This window comes from Passer montanus, unplaced genomic scaffold (assembly GCF_014805655.1).
Source record: "Passer montanus isolate IOZ18808 unplaced genomic scaffold, ASM1480565v1 scaffold20, whole genome shotgun sequence".
NCBI classification, from domain to species: domain Eukaryota; kingdom Metazoa; phylum Chordata; class Aves; order Passeriformes; family Passeridae; genus Passer; species Passer montanus.
In genome coordinates, this window is record NW_024366592.1 from 11,837,249 (window position 1) to 11,864,249 (window position 27,001).

At 43.8% G+C, this 27,001-nt stretch overlaps 3 protein-coding genes across 14 annotated transcripts in view; 2 read left to right on the forward strand and 1 right to left on the reverse strand.

The window, feature by feature from the left end:
- BRAF (B-Raf proto-oncogene, serine/threonine kinase) overlaps positions 1-10,524 on the forward strand; it is a 65,285-nt gene extending 54,761 nt beyond the window's left edge. For both annotated transcript variants that reach the window (XM_039708345.1, XM_039708344.1), the window contains one exon: positions 3,957-10,524. In XM_039708345.1, the coding sequence (XP_039564279.1) occupies positions 3,957-3,979 (23 nt within the window). In that variant the 3' untranslated portion in view covers positions 3,980-10,524. The remainder of the gene's footprint in view (positions 1-3,956) is intronic.
- Positions 10,525-13,192: 2,668 nt separating this feature from the next.
- On the reverse strand, positions 13,193-14,199 carry NDUFB2 (NADH:ubiquinone oxidoreductase subunit B2). Its single transcript, XM_039708346.1, has 4 exons — positions 14,132-14,199; positions 13,916-14,060; positions 13,755-13,839; positions 13,193-13,272 (listed from the first exon to the last, which is right to left on the reverse strand). The coding sequence occupies exons 1-3, from the start codon at positions 14,182-14,184 to the stop codon at positions 13,765-13,767; spliced, it is 273 nt and encodes a 90-aa protein (XP_039564280.1). The 5' UTR covers positions 14,185-14,199; the 3' UTR covers positions 13,193-13,272; positions 13,755-13,764.
- A 65-nt stretch (positions 14,200-14,264) lies between these two features.
- Positions 14,265-26,940, forward strand: LOC120501718 (trichohyalin-like). Of its 11 annotated transcripts, none has more exons than XM_039708342.1 (11): positions 14,265-14,313; positions 14,973-15,267; positions 16,268-16,359; positions 16,541-16,718; positions 17,842-18,070; positions 18,627-19,204; positions 20,088-20,229; positions 21,359-21,603; positions 23,161-23,321; positions 23,761-24,007; positions 26,186-26,940. In XM_039708342.1, exons 2-11 carry the CDS (start codon positions 15,193-15,195, stop codon positions 26,189-26,191), a joined length of 1,953 nt encoding a protein of 650 aa, XP_039564276.1. In that variant the 5' UTR covers positions 14,265-14,313; positions 14,973-15,192; the 3' UTR covers positions 26,192-26,940. The 11 variants fall into 11 exon arrangements, with proteins under 11 accessions (XP_039564276.1, XP_039564273.1, XP_039564266.1 ...); XM_039708339.1 differs by having other exon boundaries at positions 26,634-26,940; XM_039708332.1 differs by having other exon boundaries at positions 24,810-26,577.
- The last annotated feature ends 61 nt before the right edge of the window (positions 26,941-27,001 follow it).

The following is a 27,001-nucleotide window of genomic DNA, read 5'->3' on the forward strand; positions in this document are numbered from 1 at the left end:
TTTAGCTGTTGAAATCTCTCTCTATGGAAATAGTTACAGAGGACAAAATTGTTACTGTTTTAGAAAATCTGTTTCCCATCTTCCTGGTAGCTTCACCTCATTTTGGCAGGCTTATCTTAAAGTGAATATACGACTGAAGTGTTGTTTTCCTCTTTCATTCTTTATTTAATTTATCTGTTTTAGCAGTGATGAGCAATGTTTCCAAAGCTGTGGGGTGTATTCAGGACAGAGCAAGAGGATGCTCCTGGGTCTCCTGCAGAATCTAGAAATGGGGCATCCCACACAGGGAGTTGCAGAGAGTGCAGAACCATCCCCATTGCCCTGCCCAGGCTTATTCTTGTTCAGGTCTGCCAGATCAGTTCAAACCACTTATTCCTTGGAGTAGTGTTATCCTTCTTGTTGTTAAGACTGTTCATCTGTGCTATCAGAGCTGCAGTTATGGGAGGGAAATGCTGCCCTCCTTAGACACATTCGGCCCCATTTCCTGCTGTATGGTCAGTGCATTCTTCCTGTGTCACCTGTTCTTACTGAGCATTTTGGGTTCCATGGCCATAATGTGATTTTAGCTTCTCACTAAACATTTTATGAAGCCTAAAAGGAGGCTGTTTTGTGGATCATTAACTTTATCTGACAGAGAGGTATTTAGAGGTCTCATTTCTCTAAGTGCTAATTGGTGCTTCAATGAGATTTGGGAGTATCTGTGGGATGAAGGTGCCTAACTACACTTGTGGATTTGGGTCAGAGTTCTCAAAGGTGTAACTCAGCTATATTGTTTAGAAACATATATCTGTTGGTTCAGAAAACATGCCTGTAGGATCCTAGGTTTTTCTGGAGAAGTAATTTATACTAGGTGAGATTCCTTTTTATTTTACTTCCTTACATATCAATACAGAAACAAAATCTGTCTTGGTACCTTCAACATGTTCCAAATTTTTACTTACCCAGTGGGTAGTATCCATACAAAAGATCAGCACAAGATCCAACAGAAAACTACCTCCTTTTTTTTTTTTTTAATGTGTCTGTGAATATAAACCAGACATGGTGTTGGAATCTGGTGTTTGCCTATGATAAATCAGTCAATTTCTAGTTCAGTAGGTAAGGCTGGCACAGCCTGGAAAGGAACCATTGTTCTCCTTATGATTCTTCTGAGAAATATGGCATCTACCCCAGGATAAGGAGTACAGTTAAGATGACGTGTGTACACCTTAGTAACCCCATGAATTCAGGTAGCTTACAAATTTGTGGGAGTACAGAATGGTAGCTGCATCTTAAATCCTTCCAGGAACTGGGGGCAGCAGGTTCACTCAGAACATGAGTGAACTCTTGTAATACATTGTTTGGAGGCAACATGAAAGACCTTGACCATCTTTTTAGTACAGATTTTTTGAAAGTGTGCATTTAAAATAGTTTCCACTTACTCTGCATGAGACAAGCATGAAAAGACTGTAGTAGTTGATTTGAAAGGGGTTTGTAAGAAGTATATTGTCAGATGCTATCCATCCTTTGGAAAGAAATTGCTTTGCTACCAGTCAAAGCAAATATCTGCAGTTGTGCTTGATAAAATACACCTCAGATGTCTGGCTCACAATGAATATAAATATCTGGGGATCTTTCTGATAGGAAGTTGCTAGGCATGTGGCTTCATAGCTTGGTGGGGATAGGTATAGCCATGTACATACCTCACCTAGGGAAAGCTGTTACTGGCAATTTCATTTTACACATGTTCAGCCAACATAATCCCCTTATTAGATGACCATGTTACCTATTTTGGTCTCCTATTGATTTGAAATCAGATTAACACTGGAATTTTGAAAGGGGAGATTTAGCATTAGCTTGTCAAACAAAATATGGTTGCTAAGGTTTTGTTTAAATGGCAGGAAAGTCTGAAAATTACCTTTTTAAAGCTATCATTCTGTCTCAAAGAAGTCTTTACTTCTGGTCCTGTTTTTCTATTGTTCTTTCCCAACTAAAGGTTCTTTTTTTTTTTTCCTTGAAAGTCCCTATATGACTCTTAAAATCTGAATTATTACCAGAAGTAGGCAGAAAGACAAGGTGAGTAATGAGGGAGCAATCTCTTTTTTATAAATTTATCTTTAATCACCAGTTTAGAAAGGCAGACTGAAAAATAAATTAAATAGAGCATGTTTTGTAAGTGTAGCTAAGCATAAATGTCACTTAGTAATTGACCTCACAGGCAATATTTGGTCACTTTTTGTCCTTCTCTTCAAAGAAAATATGTACAAAACTTGAGGTGTTTCTAGAAGATACTGTGAAGAGAGTTGGGAAGTCAGTGAAATGTAGCAAAAAAAAAGGCAAGAAAAATTATCCAATATTTAGAGTATTTAGAGCAAGAGTTTCATCTGGTGGTAGAACTAGTAAATTAGGCAATTAGATCCATCATGAAGCTTTTATTCTATTGTTGTAACTTAAGCCTGCCACCACAGTCTGTAAAGACACACAGAGCCTGAGGCCTGTCACAACTCCCTGTGCCACTCTTACTTTGCACTTCAGGTGTACTCCCTTCTCATTTCTTATAAGGCACCGAGCCCTTTTCCTGCTTTCTTCAAGCTGCCTTAGAACTGGGTCAGCTGTTCCTCACAGGCCTTTTAGATGCCTTTTCTTCCTTCTCCTAGTGCAGACAGCTGACTACTCTTCTTGGTTCTACTCTTTGGAGAGCAAGACATTCCACAGAATTAACACTTTAAGCCTGTCATTTTGTTTGCAGGGATGTTTCTGTTTTGTTTCCAGTATTCAGAATAAGAATCTTGAGAAAAAACAAAGCAAACAATACAATCACTCTTGAAAAGATGGAAGGACACCAGATAGGGAGCAGTTGTTTGAATGTAATGGCATTCAAAACCCTTCTGTTGAACAGAACAAAGGCTCTCTTGTGCCTGCTTATCACTCCTTCAGTATTAGGGAAGCTCTGAGAAGTGCTGTCAAGAAAGTGGCATAAACTAACCCAAAATGCATATGAAATCCAACATGGGGAAGTTATAAGTATGTTTCTTCTCTCTTCTGAGTCCTTTTGATTATGCTTACTTAGACACCTCTCACTAAAAATCCTGTAGAATACAATTTCTTTGTGGGTGGCAGGGAATTTTTTTCTTTTTGCAAGAGTATATGATTAAGAGAATTAATATCTTAGATTCCGCTTCTATTCAGTCGTTTGTCAAACTCCTGAAAGACTTCAGACAGCAATTTTACGCTGTGCCATAGTTGCATCTCCTCAGAAGTGGGACTACGAGTCTGTCTCGCAGCACAGTGACACTAAATAAATTATGTAGGATTTCAGGACATCATCACATGTGAAAGCACTGCATATAATTATTCTTTATTCAGTAATTCTGAAGGAAGCATGGAGTTGCTTTATTTGTTATGCTTCCTCTTAGTGAGACCAAATTTCCAGTCTGGGATTGAGTAGACAATCTCTCCATTCTTATATTTCTGTCAGTGGGTTGCTATGTTGGTCTCTAAACCAAATCCTAGCACTCTATAACACTGGTTTTCCATTCAGGCACTTTACTGTATATAGTCTTTAAAGGGTAATGGATGTCTCATAAAGTTCTTTGTTATTAAATTAGTTTTACTACAGAGCAGAACTGGTTTGCAGTTGGATGCATTTATTGAAACTGGTGCTTCTCAGGAGGACATATGTGCAATAAGGAATTTTAAAGTAGAATTAAGCTGACATATTTAATTTTCAAATGCATGATGAATTAGACTTTGCTTGAACTTTCACCTTCTTGGGAAGAATGGGTACAGCTTGCTTTCAAGAAATCCTTTGTTGGTTAAATATGCTAGGTCTATATTGAATGTTCTTTCACCATGTGTTCTCTTGTGCTTTAATTTTAACAGTTTGCATTTTTTAACATCTTTTATATTCAACCTGATGTTCAACTACTTTCGTAACTGAAATCACCTTTTTAAACCAAGCTCTTGTCCTCCCTCTACAGGAGAATTTGCAGCGTTCAAGTAGCCACAGCACCATGGCAGCACCCACTCTGTTATTTAAGTCTTGTGTTCCTACAGTTTCTTAACATCAGAGCTCCATTCTGCTCCGCAAAACCTAAAGTAATTTAGAAAAGATATCCATAAGCTTAAAAGTGGAGCAGAATGGAACCACCAGTCCAACACAATGGGAAAAAGTACCTTTTTGGGAACCAGAGTCCTCTGCTGCCAGTGTTTCTCCTTCAACACAAACCACCACGTGCATTCGGAGATCTGCAGTGGCTGCCTGTGCCGTTGGCATCACTCCCAGCAGAGAGGAGAGGGCTCATGGTGTGCCTGTGGTGCTCGGGCGCGAGGGGACGGAGCTGCTGCTGCTGCTGACCTTAGGAGACTTGCTTTGGATGGGCTGCCGGCCGCCTTTCTCCCTCTAACAGCGTAACCATCAGAGGCTGAACGTCTGATGAGTGCTAATTTCAAAGAATCATTTTCCATTCTGATCCTTTTTTTTTCCTGGTGTACTTACTGATTTACAGACAACGCAGTATCCCCTTTTCGCTGTATTACAGTGTCAAACACCTCAATCTGTCTGTATTGCTGGGGTTTATTCCTTTAAAATTAAAAGTGTGGGGCAGTGGGAGCTGGAGATGTTATTCTGAAGGCAGAGAGGTTCATCTGAAGGAAAAGGGGATGCTGCCACACCTTTTTTTCAGATTTACTTTACCACATCTTAAAAAGAACAAACAACAACCACCATCTTTAACCTTTTTCCTTTTCCAGTATTTTCTTGGTGTGTGCATACACAACATCTTTTTGAAGGATTAGGTTGATCCTTCTTTTGTTGGTCCAGCAACAAACTGAAGTTTAAAAAAAATGTAGCAAGATTGTCCTCTTTTATTTTTTTTGTATCATGTGATACAATGTATTTATCAAAGATGCTACTGCAGCATCTAAAGTCTGTAGAAATCCTGATACAGACTGTGAATGGTGTATGTACCTACTTTAAAAGTTTTATTTTAAACGAGGGTGCAGGTTAATGCCAGGTACCTTACCAATATGTAATGTTTTCATAAATGAGGAAAAAAGTTCTCAGGTTGAATTGAATTCAAATACAATCCCCCCCTAGAATTAGACATTCCAAAAATTATGTTTTGGTACTTTCAAGAGCTTTTTTTAAAGGATTTTTATCCTGTTAACTAAACGTCCTCTGATAAGTGTGTGTGTAAATGTGGAGCATCTTGTCCTAATGGCAAGTTGTTAGATCAAAACAAAACGGTACTTGCTGGATCCACGCTGACTACTCCTCCTCTCATTGCTTTCCTCCCTGTCATCTCTTCCCTTCTGCTTGTCTTTCCCTTCTGTACACTTTGCAAACTAGGACAAAGGTGGCGGTGTCTCCATTAGAGTGCTTTGTTTTCCTGTCCTCCAGTCCTGGTTTTCAAATGGTTAGTAGCTTTTTGAAAAGTTACCCAGTCAGGGAAAACAACAACTCATAGAATTCTGCAATTCATTTACCTCTAGCAGTATATGTCGCGATGTGATCTGCTTGCAGAGTTCTCTGGTATGTGGTATTACCTGTAAATTGTTTGTACAAAGGCAAGGCAGACCACATTGGAAAGAAACTCAAGCTCAGACAGAAGTTTCCAGAATTTGATTCATATCAGCCCTGTGCCACTCCAGAGGAGGCAGGAGAACTGACCCCTCTCTAGCAGAGAGGTTCTTGCTGGGAGGAGGTGGGGAGTTTTTAACAAAATCATGACAAATAAATGAAGGAGTTAAATGTGTGTGAATGTGGTGTCCATGCTAAACGTGGATATACCGAGTGAGGGTGCTGTCCTTCCCTCCCTAGGGAAAGGGGACTGTTCCTGCCTGCAGAAGGTTGCTCCCAGATGAAGGGAGAGAAGCACATTGGAAGTAGAAGGTGTTTTTAATAACCTGCAATTTTGCTGTGTTGCTGGTAGTCTGTTACGTTTGTCAGTAAATATTTACTGGGGCTATAGGGACCGGACTGATCTGAAGTGGGAATTAAAACTGAAATACTGTGTATTCATATTAATTCCACAAATATTAGCAAGATAGCAATAGTAAATGACTTAATAGTCACTACAAGAATGAAGTGATTCATGTTGAAACATGAACAGAATTGATTTTGTGTATGGGACACATTTTAAAAACGAAGGAAAAAAAAGCACAAATTTTTTTCTTGTCTGCTGTGGGTCTTCAGATGCTGTAAGGTTTTTACCTTAATGAGGTTAGCAGAAATTTTAAAAGTAGCAATAGCCACTTTCCAGTGTGGAGAAGCTGTGCAGAGCAGTGGTAGCAGATGGAGTGCTCCCTGGTGATCATCTGAGGCCAGTACCTGAGAGGTGGAGGGAGCCTGGGGCCACGGTGGCAGCAGGCAGGTGAGAGCACTTACCAGATACAGGCTCCCAGGGGGAAAGGAGTCCCTGCTTCTCCTTTCACCCTGTGACTGGCTCCAGCCCCTTTATGGGCTGTGGCCCTATTTGTACATGTCAGGGATACTGAGGTCAAGGTTCTCTCAAAAGAAGCTGTTAACAGAGCAAGTATGGACAGGTGGTTCAACACTCATTTGTTTCACAGAGCTTGTTAAAATCTCTCGTTTCCTTCCATAAAGTCATGCTGGCAGAAAATTCTCTGTTAGGAACTTCATTCTATCTTTGCTTAAAAAGAACTTACTTTGGTGAAGATTCATTACCCATTAGTCTACAATATGCTTCTTGAGCCCATAGGAAAAGCACAAGGAAAATTGCTATCCTTGTCCATGCAAAGCACTTTATAAGTAACACATGATCTCTTGGTTTTTTTTTTTACTGGGGTTTGTTTGTAGTTTTGTTTTTCTTTTTTTGTTTCTGGTTTTGGTTGTTTTTTTCCCTGAGGAATGTGCAAGTTGTTTGGCTGCTGTTTAGAGAAGTCCTTTCAGGATGCATTTCTACTGGTTTTCTTGTTTGTTTCCCTCCAGATAGCTGTAGTAATGTGTGTTTGTCTGTAAGAGTTCCCAGGTAATGCTCATGCAAAACTTTGAAAGAAATGTAGTTTGTAAATAATTGGGATTATTTTTGGTTTTATCTTTTACTTCAGGAGTTTTTCTGGATGTCTTGCATGCCATCAGAGCCAGTCTTAAAGATGCCCTGTAGCTATTTAGTGAATGGGGACTCAAGAATAGATGAGAAAGGAGTGCTCTCTGTAACAGTGGGATGAAGGAAGTAAGCTGAAATGACCAATACATTCATGCATGTTACCCTAAACTCCTTAAGCTCCTTCGTGGTGTCCCAGCCACGGGCACATGCCATAGTATGGAAATGTGAGTACACCCTTCATGTGCACATGTTGGGACAAACACCCAGAGAGTCATTCTGCTTCTTTTAGCTCTATAGTATCTTGTATTCCTAATCATTTGCAAAAATACCAGTATCCAGTCCCAGCTATTCATATCTTTTTCAACCAGGCACAGACCTTCCCCTCCGCCTTTCCTTTTCCATACAGGTGACAGAGGTCTGTTACCTGCTAAACCTTCCTGCTGAGTATGTGATTGTTTCCCCTGGCATATTTGCCAGAACTGCAGCATTGTGGTGGAGCTCAAACCAAATGGCAGGGATATAGAAGCCAGGTTACTTTGAAAGTAATTGCTGTGTCAATTAAGCCTACATAGCCCCAGATACAATTAGCCCAGTCATTTCTTTTTTTTTTTTCCTGAACTCATGCAGGTCATTAGATGAATCCACTTCTGCTTTTTATGCTTACCCAAAATCATCTTTTCTTGTACTTGAATGCTCTAGCAGCTGATAATGATGCAGAATGTTTGAGAACAAATACTGTCATTTTACTATGGTGTCTTAGCATCACTTGGGTTAGTATGTGCTCCTTGGAGGCAGAATTTGGCCTTTGTAACATAAAATGAATGAAATTGTGATTGTTGATAAATACCATGTCTTTCCATAAATGCCCAGACTGGGGGAAAAGTACCCCAGAGATCACACATAAATAGTTTTTCTTCTGTGTTTGCCTGCGTGTGTAAATGTATCCAGCATTCTACAGAAGGCTGAGGGAAGCCAGATCCCCAGATACCTCACAAACAAGTACGGATTGAAGCTTTGATATCTGCAGGGACTAAATTTAGGGAAGAAGCATGTAGACATTTCACGCTTCTGCAGCCTCTAGAATTCATTCCCTTCTTGACTGTGAGTGCAGCATTTGTAGCACAAATTCTTCATAGTACTGTAGACACGTCCTCTGTTGATAAAGTGTATCACCAGTAGCACAGTGGGACAGGCAAAGCTTCTAAGTACAGTCAAGTTAAAAGGCAGCTGCATGAGTGGCCTCTTGGGCATCATTCTGAAGGTGCTGAGTGTTCTGGTTTCTGTGATGCATTTTACGTAGAAGTTTATGAAACAAACTTTGTTTACTGCAGCCTTGTTACTGTGCATTTGCACTTGATGTTTGTTTTGGCATGCATTTGAAAGACTTGTCTTCACTGCTTCATTACTTCATACCAACTTCATACCCACCATATGATGTTTAGCCGGGGCAAGTACTGGATTCTGCACCTGAGGTGGATAACCCTGGCTGTGTGTATAGACTGGGGGATGAGAGGTTGGAGCACAAAGGGACCTGGGAGTCCTGGTTGATGGCAAGTTGAACACAAGCCAGCAGTGCCCTGGCAGCCAGGAGGGCCAACCTGTCCTGGGGGCACAGGCACAGCATGGCCAGGTGGGCAAGGGAGGAGATTGTCCTGCTCTGGGCTGGGACCTCGGCCTCGCCTCGAGTGCTGGGATGCCACAGTGTAAGAAAGACTATTCCTATTAGACTATTACTAATGAACTGTTAGAGAGTGTCCAGAGGAGGGCCATGAGGATGGTGGAGGGGAAGCCATATGAGGAGCAACTGAGGTCTCGTGGTGTGCTTAGCCTGCAGGAGACCGAGGGGAAACTCACTGCAGTTACAGCTTCCTCATGAGGGGAGGAGGAGGGGCAGGCACTGATCTCTTTTCTGTGGTGACCAATGACAGGACCTAAGGGAATGGCCTAAAGTTGCGTGAGGGGATGTTTAGGTTGAATATCAGGAAAAGGTTCTTCATCCAGGAGGTGGTCAGACACTGGAACAGGGCAGTGGTCACAGCACCAAGCCTGACAGAGTTCAAGAAGCATTTGGACAATGCTCTCAGGCACATGTGGTGATTCTTGGGGTACCTGTGCAGGGCCAGGAGTTGGACTTTGATGATCCTTGTGGGTCCCTTCCAACTCAGCATATTCTATGACACTGTGGTTCTTACCTTATAAATTATCAGAAGAGCAGAGCCAGATTGTTAAAATGAAAAAGTTTGCATTTGAGTTTCAAGGATGCTAACACAGAAGCTACTAAGTCAGCACCATGACAGTAGTAACTATGAACCTGTGGAAGGAGGAAGCTTTAAAAGCTGCAGAATACAGGCTACACCAAGAGTGAATTCAGATGCAAACTTAACTTCTCTCTTTTTAGAAAAGAGAGCTACCAAGACCCTCTGTTCGATGGTTTACATAGGGATCCCCCAAAACAGTTTTTGTAGTTTGCCAAATGATCATGTGCCTTTGCAACCTTAAGAAGTACAACAGAATGTAAGCTGGGTGCTTTGTAACTAGAGCAGTGTCTTTGGTTTACATCTGCTGCAGTAGTTTTGTATATAGCTATCCCTGTAGGTAGGTAGTTTGGAGTTGGTCAGCTCCTGTAAAGGAGCAAGGAGGGCAGAGAGCATTCCCCAAAACACCTGTTAGCATTTCAAAGCTAAGAATTGAAGGATACCGAATTTAGTTACAGTAATCCTGCTGCTGGAAATCTGCACTATCAACAGGTAGTGAGGCTCATTTAACTTAAAAACAAGTAAGCCCTCCTTCCCTTCCAAAGACACACAGATCTTGTTAAAGAAAGCTCCAGAGAGGCCCGAAGCTACACTCTTCTATCACCTTGGAATAAGATGGTAGATGGAGAATGAGAGCTAGATGAGGAGAAACTGGTGGTTAGCATTCATCTAATCAAGGTTCACATGTATCAGACCATACAATTAGTTCCTTGTCCCAGAAAATGCAGTAAGTTTTGTTTCTAGAATGTCAGCAGGTTTCCTCACTGCTTCCCCTGGGCCTCTTGCAGTTGCTGTCCAGTGCTCACATCCTGTTATTGCACATGAACTGTGGGAAATGTAGGTGTCTTGTCAGCTGAGGGACAGCCAGTAGGTGTGAATTTGATTTGTTCAGCTTTCAAACTGGTTACGTAGACTTCTGGCAGTACCTACGTATCAGTGTCATATTTAACCTACTTGTCCATGAAGGACAAAATAATGGGTTTGGCTATTAATGCTTTCTCAGATCTTTTCCTTTTCTTCCTTGGGGTAGGACTTTTGGCATAATTGTAACTTACAAAGTTGTCTAAATGCACAGTTCTTATGAGCTATCAAACCAGTTTTAATTTGGGTTTGTTCCTTCTAGAAAACAAAGTGTAAAAATGTTTTACTTATGTTCCAGGAGCTATCTGGAATCCTTCTACCTACCCCAAATTCTGCACTAAAAGTACATGTGATGGTTATTTTTGTGTGGTTTTAGGTTTTGGGGGCAGGGGGGAGTTGTGGATTTTTTGGGTTTTGCTTTTGGAACTTCTAAACTACCTAGTATTTGCTTCACAGCATCCAGCAGCAGTGTGTTTAGCTCACCCAGCCTCCTCCAGAGCCAACAGTGGCCTGTCCAGTCATTTTGTCTAGTTCGTCATATTTGCAGCAGTTGTACTTTAGAATAAGCCTAGTGTGATATTTACTTTTGAGCAAGTAAACCACAAAAATAAGTTTGTTTTCTTTTTTTGTTTATTTGGGTTTGGAAGATGGTCAGGTTTTGTTTTGATAAGTGTCATTCTGTGTTGCATTTGTCTATTCACCCTTGTTGAAGAGAAAATCCATCTGTGTGTTTGAGAGTTCAGTGGAATATTAGGAGAAGAAATGAAGCCCATCATCTGGGCATGGATGTTGGATCTAGGGGGGAAAATGGACCAAACTTGGGTGTTGGGTTATTTGGGGATGGTGGGGGGTTGTGAGGGCATAATTTAAATTAACTCTGTCTAAAATAAAGTGTAAGTGCAATAAATGTGCTTTTTTATTCAAAGCTGTGAACCTTTAGGAAAAAAAAAAAAAGTCAACCAAAAAAAAAAAAGCACATCATTCTTTCATGAGCCTTGTGTCCTACCTGCCTCCCCTTCCTCTCCCTCTCCACAGTTCTCAACGGACAGAAACCTGACAGTGGCCAACTTGCATGTGTTGGCAACCCAAATTAACATTGCTGTTCTGATCTCATTGATGGGATTGGGGAAAGTCCTGCCCCCTACTTCTCTTCCTCTCTTGAAATCTTCTTGGGCTCCAGTACTGCCCTGTGCCTCTAGAGCAGGATCTGTCACTACCTGGGATGCAGGAGCCAGCCCATCGGCTCTGTGTCATCCTGACTCCAAATGCAGCGTTCCTCCTGGCCCTCCATTCTCCAGGTGGAACCCTCCTCCCGCCCTCCCTGTGGGTGCAGTGAAGGCTCTCGAGCAATGGAAAAAGGAATCAGCCATCAGCTGCCTGATGGGATCCCCTTTCCTTGCCCCCACACACACATGCAGGCTGGCCACTGTTGCCTTCTGTGACTCTGCCTTGTTTTGCAGGAGCAGGTGTAGGTGTGTGTAACCTGTTGTGCATTACTTGCACTTTCTCTTTCTTACTTGAGCACAGGCTGCTTTTCCTAGGTCAGGAAAGGGGCACAGGTCTCCTGGGATTCCCAGGAGAGCGCCATGCATTGAGCAGTGACAGAAGGGGTAGTACTCACTGGCTGGACCCTCTGGGGGAGTAAGAGAGGACTGGCTTATTTAAAGTTTATAGATACCCAGATCTATATCCTTTAAACTTTATTATTTTTATATATAGTCAAGATAATGGCATTACCTCATAATACAGAGGCTTGTTTATGAGAGGCAAAGTACATAGTGAGGAGAGGAAAGGGAAATTTATATACAGATTTGATTTCTTTTGTTTGTTTGTTCCTTAGTGCAATGAAATGTATGTCCCACCACTTTAAACTCTGTGCTAACACATTCCTATCAGCTGTATTCCTTTTTTTTTTTTTTTTTATTGACCACCAGAGGTTTGCAAGGGGCTTATGACTGCAAAGTAGAAGGTCCAGTCTGGTTACTTAAAAAAAAAAACCAACCCATTGTGTTAATAGATTTCCATAGCTGCTTTTCAAAATCTACAATGGAGTAATTGTTTCGAAACTTGTATTTATTTTTTAATTCATAACAAAATGTTTATTTTTGGTTTCCTGTTAGGTAGGTCATGGCAACTCCCCTTTGTTCCTTCTGAAGTTTCCCCTGTAATTGCCAATACAACTTATTTTTCTTGTTTGTTCCTTCTCCCTTTACTTTTGTTGTCCCTTCATTTGTACTTTGGAGTTTTTCTCATGTAAATTTGTACAATGGGAAATATTGTCCAGTTTGGTTAGAGAGCATGGAGACTTAAAACATATTAAAATTTGATAGCTGAATTCAGATTGAAGAAAACTATTTCAGTGTAAAGTTATTTAAAGAACTCTGTATTATATGAAAGGCAAAAAGTTCTATGTACTTGATGTGAATATGAGAATACTGCTATAATAAAGATTGACTGCATGGAAAAGTCTGAAGGAGATTGTTTATTGTGTCATGCATGACTCCTCTCCACGAAGTTGGAGGGGTGCAACTCAGGTGGTGAAGGGGAGTGGAAAGGTTACTTTAGGATATAACTCTGAAAGGGGAGAAGAAAAAAATAAAATCAAGGACTCCTGCAGTGTAACCCCCCTCCCTTCATCTTCTTAAGCCAGATCACTGCCTCCATGACTGCTGTGCTGAGCCCTAAGGCGTTTTTACCTTTACTGTTCTGAACTTTTATATACCCAAGGGGTGTTTTTCTTCATCCTGGGAAAAGCCTGGCACCAACTGGTCTGGGTTCTCTTCTGGGTAAATTATCCTGCTTCTATGGCAATTTCCCCTCACCTCTTCATTGGTTATTTGGCAGAGCCTTATTGACAAGACTGTTAACTGCCCTGCACTCATGTACCCTATTTCTTGGGGCAAGCACATTCTCTATCAAGCAGGCATTACAAAAGCTCATGTGTACTCAAGTACTACAACTTTAAAGTTGTCATGGTAATTTTTCAAGAATTCTATTTAAAATAGGAAAAAAAAAATACAGTTCACCTTAGACTTTGTTTACAGATTTATTCACAAAAGGACCCAGGAGACCAAGGTTTGGTTTCGGGAGCCTCAGTTAGTTCCAGGAACCTGAAAATAACAGAAGAAAAGCCTGAGAACCTCTTTGCTCATAGTTTTCCCACCACGCAGAGCAGAAGGACCTCCTCACTGCTGCCTTCAGCAGTAGCTGAACCTTTGGTTTAGAGCTGTAATGTGTGACCCAAGAGCTTAAAAAAGACTCAGTAATTAAAGAACTGGAAACAAATACAAGCCTCAAACGTTTAAGGGGACATCTGGACAGACGTCTAGAAACAGAGCATGTCTTTGAAGTTAGATGATGCTGGGTCTACACAACAGCATGAATAAAATAATCTAGAGCCATTACCAAGTAAGCTGCAACTCCTAACAAAGTCGGTTGTTACAGTGCAGGCTTATATTGCTAAAACTGGGCTACCTGGTCTCAGGCAGCCGTGTGTGAAGGCACTGAGCAGTGCAGACACTGCCTCCTGTGCCGCAGAGGCTGCGGTACCAGCCCCGCAGGGCCGAGCGGGGAGAGGCGACGGGAGCCGTACCGGTGTGCTGCTATTCCTCATCGTCCGGAGGGATGCCGAGCTCCTCGTCCGTCCAGGCCGAAGCGTCGGGATACGGGAAGTGTCCCTGGGAGAGAGGCCCGTCAGAGCGCGGCCGGGGCCCGGCCCGCACCCCCCGCCCTCGGCCGCCGCGCCGGCCTCACCAGCACCATGTCCGAGTTGTGCCAGAACTGCCAGAGGATCCAGAACCACATGAAGCCGCTGAGCAGCTCGCCTCGGATCACCTGCGCCCGCGTCAGCTCCGGGAACTGCCGGTACCGCGGCGGGATGTGCACCCCGCCGCCCGCGCTGCAACACAGCACGGCCGCGCCTCACTCCGGGCCCCGCCGGCCCCGGCCCGCCCGCCAAGGGAAGGGAACCGGCCGTGCCGCTGCAGCCGGCCCGCCGCTCGGCCCAGCGCCGCCACCACCATGGCCGTGCCCAATGTCACCCGCACCGCCCAGCAACAGCCCCGGCGATTGGCGCGGCCGCCGCCTTCCGGGGCGGAGACAGCCCGCGGCTCGGAGTATCCCGGGAAAGGGAAACAGCCCGCGGCACCGAGGTATCCCGGGAAACGGAGAGCGCGGGGCTCGGAGTATCCCGGGAAAGGGAGGCAGTGCGGGGCACGGGGACGGCTCGGGGCACGGCAGTGTCTTGGCTCGGGGACAGCCCCCGGACATCTGCCCCTCACTCCCCACAGCGCTCGGGAGCGCCGGGGCGGCACCAGGGGCGGCTCCCCGTGAGTTCTGCCAAAAGTTGGCATCGCCCACGCGGGGCGCAGAGCGGGGCGAGCTCCCCAGCCCAGCCGCTGCTTTTTGGAGGGGCGGGGGGAGAAGGCGGCTCCAGCTGGTGGTGTTTGAGGAGAGGGCGGAAGCAGCAGCGCGTCCCTCTGTCCAAGCGCGGGCAGCCCGGCAGTCCAGCCCAAGCAGTCCGGCTGCGGAGCAGCGGGGCACGGGCGGTGTCCCGGCGGCGCCTGCCGCCCTAGCGGGGCCGGGATGCGGGGCTCGCCCTCGGGCCGGGATGCGGGGCTCGCCCTCGGGCCGGGCTGTCGCGGAGGAAGCAGCTGGTGCGGAGCCTCTTCCCGCTCTCTGGGCCGGCAGCCGGAGCGAGAACGCAGGGGCGACGCCTCGGCATAGAAATAGCCAGTAGAGAATTCCTACCTGAACATCTGAGAGAGTTTTGTTTTTTCACTCCCGTTTTCCCTGTTTGTTGCTCGCTCAGCAGGGTTCCTGGAGCCAGGCTGCAGCCTGGTTTCAGTCCCGACACTTTGAGGAGGATGGAAAACCCAGCCTGCCGGTGGGTGGATCTGTTCACCGGTATATGCCAGAGCAAGGGTTGGAGGAATTCTGCCAGCTTCTTGTGGACAACCAGTTGCATCCAGTAATGTATATTGGTATGCCTTCTGAGACATGGAGGTGATCACAAAAGAAGCAAGCAAAAAATGATGGAGAAAGTACCCAGACTGCCAGGAGGGTCCTTTCAAGGAATCCAACACTCCCCTACTCCTCCTGGCGAGGTATGATGCCAATGTCAGATTAATCCACACTTGTAGTTCCTCCTGAATCTTTATTGGATAACACTCCACAAAGAACTGGAAATGAGTTTCTATGGCTCTCCTGAAGGTATTTTAAATAAGCAATAATACCTTCTCCATTTGTTAACACCACAAAAACCTAACATCCTCGGCTGAAGCAGCAGTGGATAGCGTTGTAGTTAAGAAATTTTCGTTTCCCTGCTCATCTGAGCCATTTTTAGCAGCAGTTTACAGGGAATAGCAGCAAACTTTTCAACCAGTTTTTACTTACCATGTGCAATGTGTTGCAACCCCTGCAATGTGCTCCATACCGAGTTTATGTTTTTCCATGAAAGCTGAATGCTTTGATACAAAGTTCATCATTTTATTTCCAGCTCTGCTTTTCAACTGCCTCATGTTTTGTCTTCCTGCCTTCTTGCAGTCCCTGGCATTCTGTTCCCTGTGTCCTTGTTCTCAAGCATCCCACGTTTGCCATCTTGCTCAGGCTGGATGTCTCCACTGCTGGCTTTGACCTGCAGAGGCAACTTTGTCCCCCTAGACTGAACCCCCACTTTCTTCACTCTTCCTTGACTTCAGGTCCTTTCATTGACCTTTCAGCTTTGCTTGCCAGGGGAGCTCGGAAGCTGTATAAGCAGCAGCAGCAGCAGCAGCAGCAGCAGCAGTGCACATGTGGCCACTGGCTGCCCACCCCTGCTACACACCTAGCAGCTGAATAGAAACCAGGTGCAAGGGGGGTTTATCATATAGTTCTTACATTTTGGTTTTTTTTTCATGTTTCTTCTCTCCAAACTGTATTTCTCAAAATCAAAACCATTTGTGATGAATTTACAGATAAGCAGCATAGTACTACAAGATATGGTGGAAGAATTATGGAGAGAAGTAATAAACTGAAAATAAATTTCAACTTTGTAGACAATATTCCTGTTTAAGTATTTAAATTCAAAAATCATGCTCATTTTCTGCTTCCGTCTCCTCCTTCCAGGTAAGCTCCACATCCATCTCACATGTCCAGTGCTGCCACACAGCCAATAAAGATTCCTGTAGCTCTGTGCTGCCAAGATGTCCAGTAACACAGTAAGCTCATAATCTTTAGGTGGGTCACTGGAAAAGAGAGAAGAAAAAGCTGGGAAACAAAGACAGTTATTGCAGGGTGGGGGTTTTGTCCCATGTTGATTTAGTTGGTTTGCACTGCAGCAAGTTGCAGATTATCTGTTGCCGGGCTTTCCATTACTTCTTGTATTTTTGTTTTCCACAGCTGTCGTGTTTGTGCCTGGAACCCAGGTCCCTTTTGCATGCCCTTGATAATCTCAGCCAAAAGAAATTTCATTGGTTCATCCCTGGAGGCTTCCCGTGTCCTGAGGGGGGCTCGTGTGTTGGCAAGGAGAGAAACTGATGGCTATTACTACCTGGGCCACATTGTCCAGGAGGTGAAGGTAACTATTTATTGGGAACATGGCTGTAAGAGCTTTTTCTCTGTTCTTCCCATACTCACCAGTCCCAAGCCCTTGCTGTGGGGTGGCTCTCCAGTGTTACAGTGCATTTCCTAGCCACTGTTGCCTCCCCACAGCCTGTTTTCATCTGTTACCTGGTGCTGTCTGGCTGCTTGCTGTGAGGAGTCCTGCAAGTAAGAACAGCCTGCAGACCAATCTGTTTTTGTAGTTAAAATGAGTTTTTATTCAGAGACAGACAAAACAGGTCCCTTATCCCTGTTGTCTACTTTTGCCCAGCCTAGCAGCAGAGTTAGTTAGCTAAACAGCAGCTTGTAATCCAAAATGTTTGTCTCCAGGGTCCACTTCCTCTTTACTGAACTGAGAGCTTTCCTTATTCTTCTCCATCTGTGTTTCTGGGAATTGTGAGATGATTTTGGATGCCAGACAGAAAATCCCCCCTGCAGGTTTTCTTTTAAAATCCAGTTCATTTTGCAGGTTAGTTAAATAAATTTGCTGGTATAGGTGAGGATGTCTGTAAGCTTCAGTGTGGGGTAGAACAGATTGGTACAGCTGTAGGCACAAGTGACATCAGCTGGAGTAGGAGCTGACAGTATTATTTGTGTAAGTGCACTCAGAGATCTGCAGAGAAGGCTGAGATTCTGGCAGTAGATCTTGCCCTCATTTGCTGCTGAAGGTTTCAGTTAAAGTATTTAAATTTATGACTGTTGTGACTTTTTATTGCTTTGTTACCCCTCTGATTGCTGAAGGAATGTTTTTTATCCTTCTGATTGTGGTGAACTGCATAATACAGTTTATTTTTGCAGCTCTTTTTCTTGTGGGAGGTTTTCCTGGTAGAGTTCTGCCTTAGCCTGCTGATTGTATTCTTACAAATATCTAATTCCATAGTGAAAGGAGGAAAAAGCCTGTCAGCCCCTTAAGCCCCAGCTTTTTATTTTCTTTTAAAGGGGTATGACACAGTACAGTGAAACCCTGGTAGAAGAGAAAAGCTGCATTCCCAGATCACATTCCACTTTCTGGGATTTCTGCCACTTCCCTCTTAGCCTTTAAACTTTGCTGTTAACTGGACCTTGCAAATTGCCTTGCAAACCACGTTTTACTCTTGCAGGGCTCCAGGGAACTCTTTTTAGTTGAGTTTGACCAAAGTCGTGCTCTGAAGGGCAAGGTCAAGCCTGGCCAGCAGGAAACACCTCTCTATGACATTCTGCACTATGAAGACACCCGGCGACAGCCTCTTGCTCCAGGGGACAAGGTCTTGGCACCATGGGAGGCTCCAGCCAAACGTTTTGGCCCTGGCACTGTGCTAAGGGTTGTGGAGAGCACAGAGGAACCTTTAGGTACCTTTTTTGGGTCTTTGGTTTTCTTAACAGCACTGCACTTGCCACAGGAGCTGGTCACTGCAGGGAAGAGAGCAGGCTCCAGCACAGAGAATTCACCTCCTGCTGCTTGGGTTCTCTTCATCGTGTTTTTATTGTTGGCACTAAGCCACCTTTTCAGGGTCAGAATTAATGCAGCTCACAGAATTTGCCTTTGCTTTGTTCTGTGGGTGAAAACTTCCTAAAACGTTAGGGGCTGGGGATATCATTCTCCCAGCACAAGTCAAAAACCGTTCCTGATCTTCCTGAGGATCACCTGATTATCTGTTAGTCTGCTTACCAGCTATTTCAGGGTAAAATCCCACCTGCTGTGGCAAGTGAGATTTTTTACATCTGCTGTCTCCTTGCAGGAATTTCAGGAGAAAGTAAAATTTTAAACCTCTAAAGAATAAAATAATGGAAGTTGTTACAGAATTGTCTGAAACACAAGTCATTACTTTTACCTCCTGCTCTCTATGAGATAAATCACACCGACTGACATTCATATTACATTATTTGCCCTTTTTTTTCCCCCCAGTATGCACAGCACACAATGAAAGGGGAGTGCTTGTGAATTTCTGGAATGGGCAGACTAAGGAGGTCTCTTCTGCCCAAGCTCTGCGGATTCCTCTGCTGCTAAGTGAACGCATCATCCTGGAGCTGCAGATGCCTTTAGCAGCCAGGCAGATGGTGGTAGATTCAAGCTTGGATTACCCATACCTTGTGGCACCAGGTTATAGAGCCTCAGGACACTACAGACAGGGTCACCTGGGCCTGGGTTGCTGCCCAGAGGCTCTGTATTCCACTCATCCCTGTGCCAAGTGCAGCTGCGGGTGTACCTTGCTTCCCCAGTGCTGCCTGGGAGCCTGGGAGCCCACATGGCCTGCAGAGTGCAAAGTGCAGCAGGAAAATGCCTTCATCCCGAGAGCAAGCCTGACTGAAGAAAAGCTCAGCAAGAAAATAGAACAGGAACTGTCTGAATTGAGGATTGCTTCTCCAGAAAGTGTTTCCAGAGAGGAAGAGAATAACGAAGAGAAGAGATTAGAGACAGAAAACGTTCCAGAAGATGTTAGGTCTTGTTTGGAAGAGGACCATGAGGTTATAGAAACTGAGAAGGTAAAAAGTATTTCACCCTGGCTCTTCTGTTAATAAGTGGTCTGCTATTTGTATATATATCAGCTTTGTTACTGCAAATTTACTACCCTTGGTACCAAGCTAGACGTTGAAGGACTGCTCCTTATGCCTTCCTGCTAAAGAATGTGGAGACTTTGCACTGCCTTCCTTTGACTGGGGTAAGGATATTGTCAGTAATCTGTCATTGTGCCTGGCTGGAGCAGGCTTCTAGAACCTCTTCCATGGATGCACAATATGAGAAGTGTTGCATAACCTGAATAAAGGAGGTGATGGCAAAAAAAGGAAAAAGTGTCAGAAGAATTTGCACTGGATAAGGATTACAGTAGATATTGTTCCATACCAAGGCAGTCTGTTGCATGATTCTTTTAACATACTTCTCCACCCTGTTAGAGGTGTCCTCTCTCCCAGTCAAGGACCACAAGAGACTTAAGTAGTCCTCAGCAGCTGATTTGGTGCTTGTGAGCAGGGCACTGGGTGAGGATCAGCAAGGAGGAGGTTCATGTGCACCAGCTACTGCCACACTTATCTCCATTGCTGTGCAAGGGTTAAAATCCAAATTCTGGCACATGCCAGAAGCAGGGCTGTCTTTCAGTCTGAGCTCCTCTGGCCTGATCTCTTTTGTACCAGTTTGGACCCTTTCAGGCAAAAGTACTTTGTGTCATTTGGAGACATAGGGAAACTCAGGAAGTTATCAGAAATTACCTATGGGTTGTTTCTTTAGTAAAGAACTCTCCCAGACTTTGGTTTTTTCCATTCTCTCTTGAACTTCAGTTACAATTTAAGATCTTATGTTGTAAATCATTAAATAAACCTATTCTTTTCCTTATCATGTCTGGATTATGGTTGCATTTCTTGTTGTTTCTAGGGCCCTCAGAGGGAGATGGCTCATGCTGTGGTTGATGCTGCTGTCAACACAGACAGCTGGTTAATGGAGAGAGATCACAAGGAAGAAGCAGAGAGCAGACAGCAGGATGCTGAAACTGAAGCTAATTTTGAACGTGAGCATGGTATTGGAACTATAACTCTTTTACCCAAATATAAGACTTAGCACATAATATCAGTGCAGGGTGGCATCATGTATAAGATCTGCCACCATAATTCTTGGTGCTTTACAAGAAAATGCCATAATGCCATCTTTATATATAGGTATTAATGGTGCTATGGCTTGGAAGTTATTAATCTTCTCTCAAAGTGAATGAATTTTCAGATGGTACTTGAGATTTTTTGGCTTTTACAGCTCATCTACTGCAGTAGCAGCTTTTGGGGTTTTTAACCTATATTGTAGAGCTCAGTATAAATAAAAATTTCTTCAAAAATTAATATTTAACATTAACAGTGACTGTGTATAGCAACAAGATTTCACCAGGACTTATCTGCAAAACAATCCTCTTATCTGTGCTGGAAATCACTGCTTTATAATGTCACTGAGTAGAATTTTGTTCCCTGAACAGCTAAAAGGGGCTGGATCATGATTTTGATCAATTTGTTGCTGTTCTCAGCTTTGTGACAATTGCAGACATCTAAGAGAGGATTCTGAAAGCCTATAGCTTTCTCTGTTATATCTTTGTGACACTGCTGGAAGAGGGAGAATGAAAAGTCAAACAGGAGTGCACATTTCCTCCCAGCTGGTGTTCCAGCATCATTCCATGCCACAGCTGCCACTCAGGTCTGCCCTGTCCTTAGCAGAAAGGTGTGAGCAAACTCTGCTCCTGTTCTCAGTTAGCCAAAAGCTGTGTTAACAGGGTTGTGCCCACATTAATGTTTCCTGTCTCTCAGCAGGATGGGGAGCTCAGGCATTGCCCTATCAAAAGATTTATCATTTCTCAGAGCCAGAGTTCGTGCCAGTCTGTGAGATACCATGTAAACAATCCTTTAGCCTGAGTAGCTGTAAGAAGTGCCAGGCAAAACTCAGTTTCCCCGGCCAAACTTTAGCCTAAATGCAATGGCAAACTTGTTTCTGAAAAGCTGGAACCTCTTTTGTGGAGACTAAAAACTGTCCCACTTCCTCATAGGAAAGTGTTATAAAATCCTTGCTTGAATATATTTCATGTCAGCAGAGATTTTGTTCTTTTAATTTGCTTTGTTTTTATAAGCTTCCTATATTCTCATATGTCCTTGCCCTAATTTATTTGAAAGGCCTTTTTGAGTCCAGAGTGGCAGAAGCTCCAGTCCAGCATTCCCAGAGGAGCCCTTCCCTGGGAAGCAGTGCTTTGGTTCCTTTCAGGTGCCAGAGCTTCTTTGCCCAGGTGAATCAATCACTGGAGAAAGACAGCCTGACCATCAGATCAGCCCTTCGTGTGCAGAGACCCCACAGTACTACCCACCTGCAGGCTGGCAGATCCACACATCTCCCAAACCTTCTAAAAGACAAAAGCATCACAGTGAGTATTTAAGTTTAGTTCTTAGGATGAGGAGATTTGTTTCTGTCATGTGAGAATGTTCTCTCCTTTGATCTTTCACAAAGGTTTTTGCTGCAACAGAAATTATGCCTGTGTAGAATAATGGTTGTGCATAAATAGAAACTTAAGGACTCCACTTGGGAGCCCGCGTTGTGCAGAACAGGGCACTTGTGGTATTTTTCTCAGCACTTTTGACAGAATGTTTTTGTATGTTAGATCTAATCTCTTCTAAATAAACTTCTCAGCCAGCTCTACTAGATAGCAAAAAAAACAAACAAACAAAAAAATTCCTCTTTTACAGATACTGAAAGAAAAAAGAGAAAGTTTAGGCAGTCATCTGAAGCCCACAGCAAAGAGTGCATGTTAGGGCAGGGGTGGAACTAGGAGTCTCCTGATCCTTTGGCTGGTACTTTCCCTGCTGGAAAACATAATTTGTTCACCTCCCACCTACCAAACACCTTTGATTCTTTCTTTGATCTCTCCTTGTGTGTGTCATTAAACACACCCACAAGGTGCATTCTTTTGCTAAGAATAGCAATACACTGGAGAGCAAAGCTGTTTACAGCCCCTGGGAAGCCATACAGATCAATGTGTTAAGAGAAACCAGTCACAATGCTGTGTAAGACTGGCAGGAACATGATTTGAAAGTCCTGTAGTGTTTTCCAGCTTTTGGTATTCGAGTTGTCCCCAGGAAAGCACTGGAAGGAGACATTCTGTTTGCAGAGGAGGAGCTGATAGCAGGAGCATGCTAACTGCTCTTGAGAATAGGAGGAAGGAGGATGCATTTGACAGAGGAAAATATTTTGGGGGAACTCTGTTCCAGCTCCACACAGCTCTAGCAATGTAAACTGGAATACAGTCTAAAGGTTTGGTGGTGTTTACTTGCACTTGCCTCATAAAGAGCACTGTAAGTACAAAAACAAATAAATATTTCACTATGGCTGTGAAGAGGCCTTGTAGGTGCTCCTTCATCTCTGTACATGGCACAGGCATTTAAAAATACAAATCAGCAGCACTACAGCATTGAAATGAAGCTAGTGCTGAAGAAAACACAAAGACTGCTGGAGCATGGGTAGAAATCTCAGACATCAAAAGGTGAAGAGTTGGAATACCTGCAGAGAACTCGGGAATGTTTTGGGCTTGGCCAGATGGGGCAGGTATTTCTCTTGCTAATAAAATCTGTTTTATGGTCAGAACCTGGATTTTCTATCCAATCCAGAAGCTGACCCAAAAACTGGGGAGTTTTAAGCATTGGCTCAACACCAGAACAGCACAGCTTAGTGACCTATGGAGAATTCTGAAGACTGGGTGTTCAGGCACCTCTCTGTTGATTAAGCCTAATGTTTTCTATGGGTTTTAGTATCATCCTCAGTATTTTCATGGATGGGAATCAACACTAGAATATTTTGTGAGCCTTTGTAGCTTCTAGGCCTCAGGAGTGACATTAAAACTGGGCTGTTCTGGTTTTGTGTGCTTACAGTGTGCATTAGAAGAATATACTGTTGGGATTAAGGGTTCAGTTTGCTTTTTTTCTCCTAGAAATCATCCCTTAGTGGTGTGTCTCAGAAGAAGTGGAAGGAGCTGGACTTCAGCAGAGCCAAGATTGAGCACAAAAAGTGGCAAGAACAGAGGCAGCTGAAGAGGGAGCAGCAGCAAGAGGCAGATGGCACCCAACGCCAGCTGCACAGGGACAGCCAGAGGTGATGCTGGGAACTGACTGCTTCTTGTGCTAAATGTTGGAAGGTCAGCAGCATCTGCTCCCTGCTGCTCTCCTTCAGTCGCTGCACATCCCATCTTGTGCTTTTTTCTGGGCTCTGCAGAGGTGTCATAGTGGTTCCCTACTGGGAATAAAATTGGTGCTGGAGGTGGGAGGGAGTGGGTGCACAGCATTTTCTCCAAGGGCAAATTCCCTTCAATCCTGTTCTCAGACCAAAACCGCTGACATCAGGCACCAGCCTGTTTGGAGCTTTTGCTACCTCTGTTCTGGACATAGGTTTAATCCTCATAACTTAACAAAAAGTCCTGGAACGTTAACTGAACGCAGATTGCCAAAATATCTGCTTTGTGTCTTATGCACTGTCTTTATTTTTTATTGCTCTTTCTTTATGAGAAATTTGAGAAATTTTGTTTTGGAAACAGGCGGCGATTGCGTCAGAGAATATTGCAAGGGCTGGAGAAACAGCTGGAACACAAAGAGAGAGCTTTGCAGCACATGGCACTGCTCCAGGCTGCTGGGGCTGAGAGGAGCAGGAAGGAATCCTTCTTTCAGGGGGAGGAGAGGAAGGCAAGGCAGAGGCTTCAGTTCTTAAAGACACGGCGTTTGCAGAGAGAGGAGTTGCAGACAGAAAGCAACAAAAGGAGCTGTGAACAAGAGAAAGAAAGGCTGGTAAGGACAGTTCCAGATTTTTTTTTCTGCCATGTTTCCAGCAGTGGAAGTACATATACAAATATCTGGAGTATTTGTATATTTCAGCTGTTTTACATCCAGTATAACTGTATCATTTAGAGATAAAAAAGGGTAACCTTTTTTTGACATGTGTATAAAGATGAAAAGTAGAAAGTAAAATTCCTTATCTCTGCCACAAAAGAAGTCTTTCTGCATGCAAGAAATGAATTTCCATAGATTATATCCATTTCTGACTAGTGAGAATCTTAGTAATGTAGGATGATTTGGATTGTGTTCATCTAGTCCCGACTCCCCTGCCATGGGCAGGGACACATTCCGCTAGACCAGACTGCTCAGAGCCCCCTGTCCAACCTGCCAGGGATGGGGCATCCACAGCTTCTCTGGGCAACCTATGCCAGTGGCTCTCCACTCCCACCGGAAAGAATCTATTCCTAATATCTAATCTAAACCTACTCTTTTCAGTTTAAAGCCATTCTCCCTTGTCCCATCACTCCACACCCTTGTAAAAAGTCCCTCTCCAGCTCTTGTAGCCCCTTTAGGCAATGGAAGGTGCTCTAAAATCTCCACAGAGCCTTCCCTTCTCCAGGCTGAACAACCCCAGGTCTCATAGCAGAGGTGCTCCAGCCCTCTGAACATCTTTGTGATCCTCCTCTGGACTCACTCCAGCGGATCCATGTCCATGCTGGGAGCCCCAGAGCTGGACAGAGATGAAAAGTGAAGATGAAATTTGGCATGAAGGCTGACTGTAAAGACATTCAAAGTTTTGAATGTCTTTATGTAGGAGTTGCTGAGGAGCAGAATGCAGTCATGGCAGGAAGTGCTGGAACAAGAATCCCAGGAGCAGGACAAACAGCAAAAGCAGCACCAGGCTGCCAAAGTGAGAGTGTTCCAGAGGAGAGAGTTCTCATCTGAAGATGGAAAAAGGCCAGAAACTCCGTGCCCTGCAGCAGTACTTCAGGGAACAGAAGCTCCTGCTGCTCCAGGCATCCATGCTCACCTAAGGAAGCTGCACAGTGGGTGAGCAGGGCCTGGAGCAGTTCACAGACCTGCGGTGTCCTGTCAGCTGTGAGTCAGTGTGCCACAGCAGTCGTGACAGGTGGCATTTGGATTCCTGGAGAGGTCTCTAATCACCCTGTCACTGCAGCCAGAGTGCAGTTCCACTGCTCTGTCCTTCACCTGCCTTTCTTCCTGGGGTCACTGGCTTCCCCCTCCCCTGAGAGGGAGCAGCAGGGCACATCTAGAGGCACTTTTCTGCATCAGAAAGGAGGGTTTTTAGTGCATTGCACTGTGGTGAGTGGAGGTGCCAAAGGAGAGGAGGAGGAGGTTAAGCATGTCACATCCTGAAGTGCTCCCTCTTCCTCTTATCATCTGAGGTACAAAAGTCCCTGTGGATGTGCCACAGGAAATGCACTGATCAGTTCTGGGTAGCCAGAAATTTCAGTCAGGTATTGAGGAAAGGAGAATGGACATGGCACAATTTATTTGCTGAAACAGCCAGGGCTATATGGAAATATCTTTATTTTACACAGAATTATGCTAAAATGAATACAATATATGCGATACCTTGTTTCAAGTAATGCCTAGAGACAAACTAAGATACATAATTTCAATTTGGCCTGACATTCTGTATACACTTGGAAACATGATACACATTTTCTGGCACATTATAAAAATTTATGCCTCCTTCTAGAATACAGCAACAGTGATAATAGCAGTTTCTTAAAAAAAAAAAACACACAAAGAAAAAAGTAAAATTAAGAAAACTTGTAAAAGGGAGCTCCTTTGAAATCCTGCCAAATCTGAATGGCCAGCAGTCGGCCAGCAGTAAGTGTCAGAATGCATTCCTCCAGGGATAATAGAGAGGCTATGCCTTCAGCTTTTCCCTAAAAAGACAAAGTTAAGTCTCTCATCCAGCTGTTTACAAACTACTGAGCCCTTAATAGCTAAAATGGGCATTTTTAAACTTCAGGATCCGTAATGTAAGTGCATGACCCATCCTGAGATTTTTGCTTAAAGAAAAAAAAAGGGGAAAAGGAAAGATGAACTTAAATAGAAGGTGAAGCTTTAACAAACAAAATGTCAGAGTTAAGGTCTGAAAAAACTGTAACTTGCCTCAGATTATGGAAACTACATGTGAGGTACATTTTTGCATTTTAGACATGAAATCCCATCATTTGGAACAGTTTCCACTCGGTTGAGTGTCTGGAAAAGTTGGCTGGAATTTGCTCAGCAAGAGCATGGATGGTTGTACCCAGACCTGGCACACACCCTGCTGAGGGAACATGGGTGCTGGGTGCACATGGACCTTTTCTTCAGGGTAATGTTTGCAGGGGTTGCTTCTCTTCTTGTTTGAGTTTTCTTACATAAACTCTTGTGCTGGTTAGGACGATGCTCTGCCTGCTTCTGACTCTAACTAGACTTAAAGAAACAAGCCTCAAACTTTCAAGGTGCTAAACTCTACTCCTGCTTTTATTCTTACGCTCTTGGAAATGGAATATGCAATGATTAAAGGAAAGTACATTAAATATACTGAGCTGAATCTAAACTTATTTTGAGACTTCATTTATATGCTATTAATCATTGCTTTATAATCACCATAAAACAGGAGATTGTCTGCTTATGCACTTTCTCTTCATTGCTTAACCACCTGAGAACAGACCACTGCAGAGACCCTGCTCTACTGCTATTTCACACAGGGTAGGTCTGGGAATATATTCAGTACCACATTATTTCCAATCATTCATAGACTATTTCTGTATTAAAATGCAGCCATAAAATCATTTTAATACCGCTATTAAAATAATTGACTGTAAATGCCACGTGTAATCCAGTTCTTCTGCTAGCTTTATTTTATTTTAAACATTCGCAGTGTGGTTTTGATTCATCAGGAAAAGGCTTGGACTCTGGTTTGAAACCTGCTGGGAAAAAAACTGTAAGTATCTGCATATCAGTTAAGGTTTTGAGTACAGTAGA

Coding starts and splice junctions, on each gene's coding strand:
- NDUFB2 (XM_039708346.1), bottom strand. CDS start 14,184: ATGGTGGTGGCGGCGCTGGGCCGAGCGGCGGGCCGGCTGCAGCGGCAC. Junction 14,061..14,131: donor CGGCTGCAGCGGCACGGCCG/GTTCCCTTCCCT, acceptor GCTGTGTTGCAG/CGCGGGCGGCGGGGTGCACA. Junction 13,840..13,915: donor ACAACTCGGACATGGTGCTG/GTGAGGCCGGCG, acceptor CCTCTCTCCCAG/GGACACTTCCCGTATCCCGA.
- LOC120501718 (XM_039708332.1), top strand. CDS start 15,193: ATGATGGAGAAAGTACCCAGACTGCCAGGAGGGTCCTTTCAAGGAATC. Junction 18,071..18,626: donor GAGCACAGAGGAACCTTTAG/GTACCTTTTTTG, acceptor TTTTCCCCCCAG/TATGCACAGCACACAATGAA. Junction 21,604..23,160: donor TAAAAGACAAAAGCATCACA/GTGAGTATTTAA, acceptor TTTTTCTCCTAG/AAATCATCCCTTAGTGGTGT.